The sequence below is a fragment of the Strix uralensis genome, chromosome 9 (genome assembly GCF_047716275.1).
Source record: "Strix uralensis isolate ZFMK-TIS-50842 chromosome 9, bStrUra1, whole genome shotgun sequence".
In the NCBI taxonomy this organism is placed as follows: domain Eukaryota; kingdom Metazoa; phylum Chordata; class Aves; order Strigiformes; family Strigidae; genus Strix; species Strix uralensis.
The window spans coordinates 30,400,541-30,412,570 of NC_133980.1; the positions used below are offsets into that span (position 1 = coordinate 30,400,541).

Consider the following 12,030-nt stretch of genomic DNA (forward strand, 5'->3'; position numbering starts at 1 on the left):
TGACAGCCCTTCCTTCTGCTCTCCATCCTCCAGAACAAAAAGAAGAAGAAGACAGATTTCATCCCCTACCGGGACTCGGTGCTGACCTGGCTGCTGCGGGAGAACCTGGGTGAGGACACGCGTGACACGGGTGGGAAGTGCAGGCTCGGCGGTGGGCACGGCTGCCAAGCGGAGGGTGACGGCTGGCGTGGGAACCAGCATCTCCCTGATGTGGGTGTCTCTCTCCGAGCAGGGGGCAACTCCAGGACGGCCATGGTTGCTGCTCTCAGTCCTGCTGACATCAACTACGATGAGACCCTCAGCACCCTCAGGTAGGAGGAAGTGTGTCTCCCCGTGGCAGGCAAGGAGGGAGAAGTCCCTGAAACCCAGGCACTGCCATGTGCTCTGCTCACCTCTGTGGCAACCCTGGCTGGGGGCGTGCTGTGGGGGGACCCTGCAACCTCAGATGAGGCCAAAGGATTGTCCTGGCACTGGGATCCTCCAAAGGACTGTCTGCTGCAGGGGCTTGGTGGCACTCCTGCTTGCCCAGCAGCTGTGGTTTGCTGCCGCTGCTCAGGGCTCTGCCCTTCCCTAGGTATGCCGACCGTGCCAAGCAGATCCGCTGCAACGCTGTCATCAACGAGGACCCCAACAACAAGCTCATCCGGGAGCTGAAGGATGAGGTGGCACGCCTGCGCGACCTTCTCTACGCCCAGGGCCTCGGGGACATCATTGACAGTAGGTACCGCCCGGTGTGCGCTGGCAGTGGCTCCAGGCAGAGGCGGGCTGAGTCCCCTTGCCTGCGGGGCCGGTGTCCCCATGGCTGCCCTGTGTCCTGGTCTGCCGACCACGTGGCAGCACCACGCTGCCCGAGCGTGGTCCGGATGCCTCCGGTGAACCCCTGCGCGTGCATTCACAACCCCTGGCCCACTCCCGTAAGCAGGAGGAGCTGCTTTATGCCCGGCAGACCTCCCCTTCTCCCCCTCCACCTCCTGTCTTCAGCATCCTATGCCCAGCAGAGGTGCCAGGAAGATATTCCCAGGGCTGCGCCTGCCTGTGGGCTTTCCTCTGTGTGCTGTCGGATATCCTACTGAGATGAACCCACTCTTGTTCTGTTCTCACTGTCTTACCCCCGCTTCCTGCCCTCTCTCTCTCTCTTAGCCCATCCTGCTGCGGGAGGATCCAAATGTGTGTATTCCCCATCACTGGTACTCTCTGTTGCTTCATGGCTTTTGGGAGGCGTAGGCTGTGCCCAGGGGCACCCGTGCAGCATGGGGAAGGGCTCCCGTAGCCAGCCCCGGCTGGTGGAGAGGCGCTTGCCCACAGGCTGGCCATCCCCAGGGAGGTGGCCAAGGGGATGGTGGCAGAGTCGCGGTTAGCACCTGGGCTCGGGATAGCGCTTGGAGGGACCCACGTCCTCCTCCGCCGCCGTGCCAAGGGCCAGATCCCCACAGGGACTCCTTCCCCCATGCTGTCACGATGTTTCCTGTCGCTGCTGCTGCTGCTGCTGCTGCTTCTGCTGGCGCTGGGGGTCGTTGGGACTGGAGCCCAGCACGGTACTTGGGTGGGCTGGCACGGGGCTCTCCTGATGCAGGGGTGTGTGGTGACGGCCAGGAGGTTTTTGCCGTGGGTAAGCTCTATCGGCCCATCCCTCGCTGGGCCGGGCAGTGCAGCCAGGCTGTGGCAAGCCCGCTGAGGAGATGGGGGCCTGGCCCGTCCCCTCCTGGCTCGGCTCCCCCAGATGCGGGCTGATGGAGATAGGGGACTACCGCTGCAGACGCTAGCTTGTGCCCTGCCCGTCTCTGCCACAGCGCGCTGAGCCCCTGTGACTTCTTGGGGCTGGAGGAGCATCTCCAATACCTGGCTCCCTTTGCCGCGGGGTCCGGTGGCAGGTGATGCTCGAGGCGCTGGCAGGCGAACGCCGCTGCCTGCAATGGGTGTGTTGCGACCCTGCCCTCACTTTGCTCTCTCTCTGACTGCCCAGCCAAGGTGCCGCTCCAGCGGGCCAGGGGCTCAGGCTCTGCCAGTGAGGGGATCCCACGGCTCCTCCTGCTCCAGCCCCCCGGCCCCTTTGCAGGGCAGAGGGCCACCACCTCACCTCCCCTTCCCTTCTCATTCTCTGCCTCCAGATCCAGCTAATCTGGGGCAGTCGGGCAGGGAAAAGCACCTGGGCTGTGTCGGTGGGGGGAGGATGACAGAGGCAGTGGCACACTCTTGGGGAGGACGGTTGCTCCCAGACCTGATGGCTGCAGGATCTGGTGTGGCAAAAATGCATCCCTGGGAGCCCGGGAAGGCTCCAGAGCTGTTCCCACAGCTGATTATGAAAACAGCCCCGTGCTCCTGGCGGGCTGCCTGGGCTGGGGGAGAGATGTGTGTGCCCTTGCCCTGCTGCTGCCTGCGCCTGTGCCTTCTCCTTGTAATTCCTGGCTTTCTTCTCGATGCATTCGGCCGCTCTTTTTTTTTTTTTCCCAACAGCTTTTCTTGTCTCTATCTTTCTCTCTCTCTCTCTCTTCCTGTCCGTGTGTCTTTCCCTGGCCCACCCCTCCTTCCCTGCCCATAGATGTGTCCGACTTTGAGAACAATAATGATGCTAGAGGGGCAGAGCTGAGTCACCGCCATGACAATCTCTCCACAGTGACCAACGCCATCGCTGGGATCAGCCCCTCTTCCTCCCTGTCGGCCTTGTCCAGCCGCGCTGCCTCCGTCGCCAGCCTCCATGAGCGCATCATGTTTGCTCCGGGCAGCGAAGAGGCGATTGAAAGGCTCAAGGTGAGAGGCCAGTGCCTGGCAGGACAGAGGGCTTAGCTCAGTGCTCTTGCACTGAGGCTTGTGGAGGAGATTTGGTATTTTCTGGAAACCCGTGGGTGATGCTCATAGGACACGATGCTCGGGCAAGCTCTTGCAGAGTGGACAGACCCAGAGCTCCCAGTGTTCTGGACTGACGACCAGGGGAGGGTTTGGTGTGGCAGGGTCCATCTGGTGCTGCTGTCCTCTCTGCGGGGTGATGCTGTCTTTGCCCTGCGGGACAGGCGCTCCTGGCTCGGGATGGTGCAGGAGTGGGCTGGCAGCAAGGGGATGGAGAGGCTGGTCTTTGTGCCCTGCTCTTTGAAGACAGGGATGATGGAAAGATTTGGGTGAAATGCTGCTACGGCTCATTTAAACCAGCTTGAAACTGGGACCAGTGTCCTGCTGCACCATGCTGGGCAGAGCCTGGCAGAGTGGGCAGATCTGCTGCCTGTAGGACGTGCTAACTCCCCCTGCTAACCCCACGCTTGCCAGGAAACGGAGAAGATCATTGCAGAGCTGAACGAGACGTGGGAGGAGAAGCTGCGGAGGACAGAAGCAATCCGAATGGAGAGGTGGGTGGGGTGGGGTGGGATGGGATGGGATGGGATGAGATGGGATGAGACGTGGGGTTCCCCAGGCATCTCCCTTTCTCTGCACTTTGCCTACAACAGTTCAGCTCCTGGGGGCAGCTGGGCAATTTGACCATCCAGCCATACCCTGGCTGTCCCCAGGGACCCCAGTGCCCACCATGTTATCCTTCATGGACATGGTCTGCTCTGAGAAACCCTCCTCAGGCACAGAGAGAGCTGAAGCAAGTCCTACAGCTCTGATCTGTGGGGCAAACCCATGGGCTTGGGTCCCCTCCTGGGCTTGTCTAGTGCCAGCTCCAGAGGCTTGTAGGGCTTTGACAGGCTCTTCTTTCTCTTGCTTCTCAGGGAAGCGTTGCTGGCTGAAATGGGAGTGGCCATGAGGGAGGATGGAGGCACCTTGGGTGTTTTCTCTCCTAAAAAGGTAGGATCATCCTATTCTCTTCTTCCTGGCAAACGAGGGCTGGTCTGTACCCCTGCAGCTCCCTTCCGACCTGTTCTGTCACTGCCAGCCAGCCCCAAATATTTCACTAGCCTTTTCTTGGCTCTGAAACCCACAGGGAAAATCCCAGTGTTGACCCTGCTGGGTACGAACATTGGTAGAAACACATGGCTAAATGTCCAGCCCCCATTGCCTGGATGCTGTCCTATGCAGGTCAGGCTTTGCTGACAACTGCTGTGTTGGACTTCAGTGTCAGCTTATAAAAATCCATGCTTTGGGGTGTTTGGAATTGCTGCCCCTGAAACCAGCAAGCCCTCGCTGAGAAATGGGGGTGCAGAAATATTGCATACTCTTTATCGCTTATAGCATCCTGGAAAGTATTTTCTGAGCAAACACTGGCCATGCCCCAAAGAGTTTGTGTGCCAGCGAACCCTGCCGAGCAGCAGTTACAGCACCTCGCTGCCCCTCGCTCGTCTGTATAACCGTTGCCGCAGTGATGTCCAGTTGACAGCCCCAGCCCCCCGCAGGGCAGCACGGGTTGCGGGGTGCAGGCGCCTGCTGGCAGGACCAGGGTGTGCTGGCTCGGCTCGCCCGCACACCGAGGGATGCTCTGACAGCTGCCCCGCAGCTGATGCTGGTTGGCTTGGCCAAACGTCTTAGTAGATGTGTGTGTGGTGACAATCGATGATGAAGGCTTTGGGACCTTCACCTTGTGTGACTTGGTGCAGCTCTTAGGACAAATTTCTACACCGTCACCTTTGTTTCTCATTCTTGTCTCAGCCACTGCTTGTTAGGACCCCAGACCTCTGTGTAGAAAGCGTGGGGGTTTATTCCCCAAAGCAGGTTGGTCTTGGAGGTGGGGCATTGCTGTGGTGGTCTTGGTGCCTCCTTACTCTTCAGCTATCTGATGGGTGGAATTTCCTCTGACTTCTCCAGTGGCTGGCGAGGAAAGTTAGCATCGCTAGTGTGCAAAACCCTATTTCATTAAGGGCAAAGCAGGGGCAGGACTCTGTCGTCCTGCTGAATGCCATCGCTGGGGTGGTTACATCTCCAGGGAGCTCAGTGAAAGGTAGAGCATCTGCCTTTTACTAGCCAGCCTCGCAAATCTGGAGAAAAACTGCAAGCTGAAGTCTCAGATCCTGGGGCTACATGTCTGCTTAGAGGGACTTGAGGTTAAATACTATGGCCAGCTTATTCCTGCCAGCCACCATGGAGAAGAACCTGTTTCCCTTGACCTCCAGCTCTCCTGCACTATTTGGAGTGAGTCTCCCCTATCAGCCAGGTGTCATAGCACTGTTGTAAGGGGGAAACCTCTGCATGCTGCGTGTCAGTGGGCTGATAAGACGTTTGTTATGGTCTCTATTCTTATTTCTGGGAAACTCAGAACTTCACCTACTGATACTCCCGCGACTTTGCATATTGCCCGAAGATCCAGTCACGGCAGCTTGCGATGGAGCAAGATAAGAAAGCTGCATCTGTAGAGGCGTGTGGCTGGGGGAGAAACTTCCCTCTCATCGAGAACAAAGTGGTTTGTGACCCAGGGGAAGAAAATGATAGGAGGAAACTGTTAGGAAGGAGACCAGAGAGCAAAATTCAACCTGGAGATACAGCTTCAGGTCTCCATTACTTTTGGTTGAACCTCTGGTGTGGGACCTTCTCTTTTGGGTGTTCATCTGTCCTTGTACCGTCAGTAGAGGAAAACAGGCACTTCTAGTTCCACTCATACTAAACCAGCCACTGCATGGGACGTGGCTCTGCCTCAGCCACGCTGTCCGCAGTGGAGCTGGGGGCTACGGTGAGGCAAGGGCCCATGGACAGGCAGCGCAGGTGAGCAGGGTCCTGCCCTAGGAGGCACTAAGCTGTATCAGGGACTCCCCATGGGCAGTGTTTGGCTCTGTGTTGGGCCTGTTTGCAATATGAATTCTGGCAGCCAGGGGAAGGGTGCCCAGCCCTTTGAGGAGGAAAGCAAGGAGGCCTGCAGAGGCAGGTCATCCTCATCCCAGCCGCTCAGGTCTCTGCAGTCCCCTTGAAAAGTATCTCCCTGGGTATGTTGTCCTGGAGCTACAGAGGGCAGGAGAGCCCGTCCACAGGGCGGGGGCAGCTTGAGGTGCTGCTGAGTTCCCACCTCCCTCGGGAACATCCCTTAGTGCCTGGCTAGACTGGGCGCGCTGGGGTGACTTGTTGTTCATCTCTCCCAGACACCCCACTTGGTCAACCTGAACGAGGACCCGCTCATGTCCGAGTGTCTTCTCTACTACATCAAGGATGGGATAACAAGGTGAGGGCCAGGTGCTGCGGAGCGGTGGGAGCCTAGCCTGTATCTCAGTGCCTGACTCGCCCGGGGGGGCAGCGGGGTAACAGCTGTCCCCGGGCTGGGCACCATTTCTGGGGCATCCCCAAAGTGCCATAGCTGTGTGGGAAAAATGTATTTGCCTGGCAATCTTGTTAGGGATGTTGGTCCCCTGGTTCTGGGGGGAGGCTCAGGGAATGGCTGCTTTGAGGAAGTATTGAGCTGGGTTTTTTCCCTGGCAGGGTTGGCCGGGAAGATGCAGAGAAGAGGCAGGACATCGTTCTCAGCGGGCACTTCATTAAGGAAGAGCACTGCCTTTTCCGCAGCGACACCAAAACCAGTGGTGAAGGTATTCCTTGTCTGGAGGGTCTCCACCTCCCCGGGGACCCCAGTCCCTCTGCACGTCCCCATCATCTGCCCCCAGCCGGGGTCCTGCCCTCCTCAGGCTAGCGGGGCTCTCCTGTGTGGCTGTGCCTTCTCCGCGCTTCCAGAGCGAGCTACAGCCCTCACCTAGCTGGGAGGGAATCTCGTGCAAGGCACATGGGAGCTGCCATGGAGAGGCAAGCCAGGGAGATCAGGGCAGGACGGAAGATCAGACCGTAGACAATTCCCCCACCCAAGACACAGAGCAGAGCTCAACCCAAAAACCAGCAGGAGCCTGGGGTTGAAAGGGCTTTGGGAGACGAGCCTGGGGAGGCTGGAGATGTGTGCTGGAGGCTCTGATCTCTCATGTCCAGTCTCCAGCTGCATTTAGTCCTTGGGACTGCTCTGATTAACATGAGGCTGGCTGAGGCCCATTGGTTGCCCAAGGGTGTGAGTGCTGCTGGTGGGTGCCCTGGTGTCCCCCCACTCCGTGCCTGGGGTGCCGGCTGGGGCAGCTCTCCCTTTTCAAGGCTGCAAGAGCAGTGGAGTGGGAGCTGCAGGATTTATCCCTGTGCCTGCACCTTACCTTCGCTCCCTCTCTCCCCCTCCCGCTGACCCTGCAGTAATAGTGACCCTGGAGCCCTGCGAAGGTGCTGACACCTACGTGAATGGCAAAAAGGTGACAGAGCCCAGCATCCTGCGCTCAGGTGGGTCCCCAGAGCCGGCACGCCAGTGCTGCTCTAACCTGCCTCCCTCCATCCCTCTGGGGCCCTGCAGATTGTCCCACACCAAACCCACACCCTTTCCCCCCGCCCCACGTGCATTCCTGTAGGAAACCGCATCATCATGGGGAAGAGCCACGTTTTCCGCTTCAACCACCCCGAGCAGGCTCGGCAGGAGCGGGAGCGGACGCCGTGCGCCGAGACCCCTGCCGAGCCCGTGGACTGGGCTTTCGCCCAAAGAGAGCTGCTGGAGAAGCAGGGCATTGACATGAAACAGGAGATGGAGCAGCGGTGAGGGCACAGGGCCTGGGGCCATGGGGAGATGGGTATCCACCTCTGGGTTGGTCATCCTCTCCTTCCCCATTCCTCGCAGGCTCCAGGAACTGGAGGACCAATACCGGAGGGAGCGGGAGGAGGCAAATTACCTTCTCGAGCAGCAGAGGCTGGTAGGTGGCCAGGATCTGACTCCTTCTCAGGGTGCCCAGGCCTGGCGGAGTCCTGGCAGATGTTTGCATGGGGTGTCTCTGTGTCCTAAAAACAAGGGCAAACCTCTTGTTCTTGGGGTTGTCCCCATAAACATGGATCAAAAGGAGGGAGGAGGCTGGGTTACTGCGGCAGGGGAGAAGTGCTGTGTGGCAGCATGGAGGAAGGTCATACCCTGTGGGCTGCATCATCCCTCTCCCTGCTTCCCCCAGGACTATGAGAGCAAATTGGAGGCTTTGCAGAAGCAGATGGACTCGAGGTATTACCCTGAGGCAAATGAAGAAGAAGAAGAACCTGAGGATGAAGGTGAGGGCTGGGTGCCACCACAGGGTTTTGATGTTCTCTGTGGGAGCAAGAAGAGTGGACCGTGGGTCCCCTGGGCACCTCTGCACCCATGTCCTCCCTCCTGGCAGAGGGGTGACTGTCTCTCTGTGTCCCCACAGTGCAGTGGACGGAGCGGGAGTTCGAGCTGGCCCTCTGGGCCTTTAGGAAGTGGAAATGGTACCAGTTCACCTCCCTCCGTGACCTGCTCTGGGGAAATGCCATCTTTCTCAAGGAAGCCAACGCCATCAGTGTGGAGCTGAAGAAGAAGGTGGGTGCCTGGGGCTCCTCTCTGTCTTGCTGCGGTACTCACAGCAGAGGCCAGAAGCGTGGGCAGCCAGGAAAGTGCCAAGGAGGGGGTTGCCGAGGGCACCCCATGGAGCCTGCTGTCCTCCTGGGCGGCTCACCATCCCACTCTGCCCCTCTCCAGGTCCAGTTCCAGTTTGTGCTCCTCACGGACACACTGTACTCACCTCTCCCTCCTGACTTGCTGCCTCCCGATGCCGCCAAAGACCGGGAGAAGCGGCCGTTCCCCCGGACCATCGTGGCTGTAGAGGTGCAGGACCAGAAGAATGGAGCGACACATTACTGGACCCTGGAGAAGCTGAGGTGGGTGAACAATGCCCGCGCCAGGGCGGGCCCAGCCAGCCTCGGCCCCGTTTCTCACCACTGCCTGCTGCGTTCCCCTCTGCCTGCAGGCAACGCCTGGACCTGATGCGTGAAATGTATGACCGTGCAGCCGAAGTGCCTTCTAGCGTCATCGAGGACTGCGACAACGTGGTGACTGGTGGAGATCCTTTCTACGACCGCTTCCCCTGGTTCAGGCTGGTCGGCAGGTGAGCGCTTCGGCTCCTTCTAAGCATGGCTGGGACCTGCAGGCAGCCCTGCAGGAGAAAGCACCGCCCGCTCTGCCACGCGCAGGGCGTTCGTCTCCCCGGGGCCGCGCTGTGGGAGGACACGTTCCCGCCCCAGTGCTGGTCGGGCCCATCTTGCCTGTGATGGTTCTCCTCCACATTGGCTGCTGGGACCCCGAGGGACCTGCGAGCCGCTGGCCACGCTCCCGCTGCCTGCCGTGACACTGAGCTGTGAGGCACGGGCTCCTGGCTTGCCACCGGTGGGAGGCGGGGGGCCACAGCTGCCCAGCATGCTGAGAGCCCGTGCCGTCGCGACCTCTGCCCCGGCCGGCACGCGTCCATGTGCACGCGTTGGTGTCCGAGCATCCGTCTGTACAGTATGTGCCGTGCGTCTCCGTGTGCTTCCTGCACGCCAGTTGGAAGGATGCGGTGCTGGCAACGAGGATGGGCCACCCTGGAGAAGGGGTCTGCCCCGGTGGGCAGGGGGCTGAGCTGCATGGCCCAACCAACCGCGCCTGCCACGGAGGCATCCCTCCCCGTGCCACAGCACGCGGAGAGATTCCCTTCGGTGGCGGGGGTGGCGGCGAGCCTCATGCCACCGCTCTGTCCCCGTGTTGCCTGCAAAGCCAGCGAGGGGAATTCCCACCATTTGCACCGGTTCCTTGGGTTGCTCTTTTCTCCGCCCTTTATAGCCGCTGGCCATTGGTGGCTTCCTTTAGAGATGCACCAGATGGGCAAGTCTTTATTTCCTAACATCCCTTGGTTTAAGCAGAAAAAACCCCACCCCAAAACCCAACGGAGAAAAAAAAAAAAAAGACCCCCAAAAAAAGCAAAATTCCTATTCTTGCTCTCTGTTTGGAACAGCTGGTGTTAACCTGTCTTCTATCTTGTTGTACTAACCTTAGTTCAGATATCTCTGGCTGCAACAGCTCTCCTCTTTTCAACACATGCATGAGCGAGCGCATGGCTGATCTCACCCCCTCCCCTACCTTCTCGAACCCCGACTCCGACATCACCGAGCCTGCTGACGAGCAGCACCAGGGGCAGGAGGAGGAGGAGGAGGAGGAGGAGGAGGAGGAGGCGGAGGACCTGGAGGAAGACATCTTTCCGGAGTGCCCGCTGTGTGATGGCCGGGATCCGTTTTACGACCGCTCCCCCCTGTTCAGTTTAGTAGGAAGGTTGGTGAGGTTTTAGGAGAGCATGCCGGGAAGGAACTAGCTCTTTCGCATGAGGGAACTGCTTTCGGACACGACTCCCACCTCCAGGGCGTCCCAGAGGTGCAGGGGGTAGCCGGCCGGCTGGGATTGCGGCCGAGCCCGGGGCGCCCAGTGGGGCAGCGAGGTGCCCACCGAGGTAGGGCTGTGATGAGCACAGCTGTGGTAGGGGAGAGCAGGGGAAGGCCGGCAGCGCCAGCTCCACAAGAGACCCTTCAGGCAGGTCCCTCTTTGGGGCGGCCCCTGAGAAGGGGAGCTCTGCCATGTCTCTGGCACTGAAGGAGCCAGGGGAGCTGCACGGGGGTCTCGATCCTGGGCATCTCTGTCCCAGGGAGGGCCACTCCCACCTGGCTTGGGGTGACCCCCCCGTGGTGCCGCTGGCTGGGGACACACAGGCACTTCAAAGCCACGTGCACCCCTGGCTTGACCATCCCAGCTGCATCAGTCAGCGTGAGCTCCCCCGAGCATGGAGGCTTGGATGTCCCCCGGTGTTTGGGGGGGACAAAGCCGAGAGGAGTGAGGGGAGAGCCAGGCGCAGGAGGGAGAGGAGGGCTCTGTGAAAAGCGGCGTTTTCCCTCGCCACCTGTGCTCAGTGCTTGGCTTTTGGGGCCAACCCTGCCGGCTTGGCACAGAAGATGTTCAGGGAGGTCGCAGGGACCTGGGTGCAGGCTCCAACTCCTCCTCGGCTCCAGCCGAGGACAAGAGCTTTGATTTCTCCTACCTGTTGGCCAGGACACCCCCCTGGGCTCCATCAGTCTTGGCCTGGAGAAACCCACCAGCCGCTGCAAAACCGGCTGTGCCGCCAAACCCGGTTGCAATCTGCCCATCCCCAAAACGGGACGCAGCGCTTCCAGCTCCGCGCTGTTCCCAAGGGCATGTGTGCCCGGAGCTGGTCCCGGAGCCTCTGCCCCAAGCAGCAGCCAGAGGGACTCATGCTGGTGACCCTCTCCCCGCTGGGGCTGCCCCCACGGCTGGAGCTGGAGCTCCTCTTCCTCTGTGTGCTAAAGCCAGGCTTATCCTTGCCAGGCAGAGTGCAGACAGCGAGGTGGGAAGGCGGGGGACCAGCGCAGGCAGAGAGGGCGGAGGTGGGGTAAGAGTCCTGCAGCCTCAGACCGAAAGAGCTGGGTTCTTCCCCCTTTTTTTTTTTCCTTTTTTTCCTTTTTTCCTTATTTAAAAAAAAACAAAACAAAAAACATCAAAAAACCCCCCAAAACTCTCAGGGGCACCTCAAAAAACCAAACAAGGCCCTGCGGCAGCCACCCCGCTCTGTGCTGGGGGCACGTTCACTGGAGCTTGGCACCTTCTGACTTCTTTTGAGTCTGCCCTGGGTTTGGCTCCCCGCGCAGCAGCTCCGCCAGCCACATTTCTTGTGAAGTGTGCTTGGATTGGTTTATGATTGGATCCTTGTCTTTGATTTTTTTTTTTTTTCCTTTTTTTTTTTCTTTTAGGTTTTTTGGTTTTTGTTTTATTTTTTTAGTTTTTTGGGTTGTTTTTTTTTTAGCTGCTGGCTCTATCTCTCCAAAGCTTTAGCGAAAATTGGGGTTATTTCACTTCTGTCTTCCTTTGGAAAGGCTTTTCTTTGGTCTGAGCATGCCATCTTTGCACCTCACCAATCTTGTGGTTAGTGTCCCTGCCCTCCTTCCTCTAGTGACACACTTGTCCCCCTCCTCCCCGCCTGCCCCCCCCCCCGCCCTCTTCCTCTTTCCTCCCCTCTCCACCCCTTTGGCTTCAATAGCAGCTGCCCTGCAGGTTCGGGCGGGTGGGTGCACCCAGATCCCCACGCTTTTGAGACCTCCCTGTGGTCGCAGGGCTCTGCCCCGGGCACGTGGTCCCTCTGGGAAGCCCTGACACAGTCCAGCCACTTGTTGCTGGTGGCCTCCAAGAAGAGATGGGGTGAGACAGAGACAGTGATGGGGCATCACCTTTGCTTCCACGACTTGAGTCCTTGGAGATGCCTTGGGTGGAAAAAGCCTCAAGCAGCTCTTGAA

At 59.3% G+C, this 12,030-nt stretch overlaps 1 protein-coding gene across 26 annotated transcripts in view; it reads left to right on the forward strand.

Moving 5' to 3' along the window:
* KIF1A (kinesin family member 1A) overlaps nt 1-12,030 on the forward strand; it is a 41,901-nt gene that overhangs the window by 13,222 nt on the left and 16,649 nt on the right. For 8 of the 26 annotated variants that reach the window (XM_074878118.1, XM_074878120.1, XM_074878121.1 and 5 more), the window contains exons 11-27: nt 34-109; nt 233-311; nt 575-717; nt 1,141-1,167; nt 2,540-2,748; nt 3,259-3,338; nt 3,702-3,777; nt 5,994-6,073; nt 6,328-6,434; nt 7,072-7,155; nt 7,281-7,461; nt 7,544-7,616; nt 7,866-7,959; nt 8,097-8,245; nt 8,405-8,583; nt 8,673-8,810; nt 9,734-10,006. In XM_074878118.1, coding sequence (XP_074734219.1) covers nt 34-109; nt 233-311; nt 575-717; nt 1,141-1,167; nt 2,540-2,748; nt 3,259-3,338; nt 3,702-3,777; nt 5,994-6,073; nt 6,328-6,434; nt 7,072-7,155; nt 7,281-7,461; nt 7,544-7,616; nt 7,866-7,959; nt 8,097-8,245; nt 8,405-8,583; nt 8,673-8,810; nt 9,734-10,006 — 2,048 coding nt within the window. The remainder of the gene's footprint in view (nt 1-33; nt 110-232; nt 312-574; nt 718-1,140; nt 1,168-2,539; nt 2,749-3,258; nt 3,339-3,701; nt 3,778-5,993; nt 6,074-6,327; nt 6,435-7,071; nt 7,156-7,280; nt 7,462-7,543; nt 7,617-7,865; nt 7,960-8,096; nt 8,246-8,404; nt 8,584-8,672; nt 8,811-9,733; nt 10,007-12,030) is intronic. The other 18 variants (XM_074878138.1, XM_074878141.1, XM_074878142.1 and 15 more) reach the window with 5 other exon arrangements.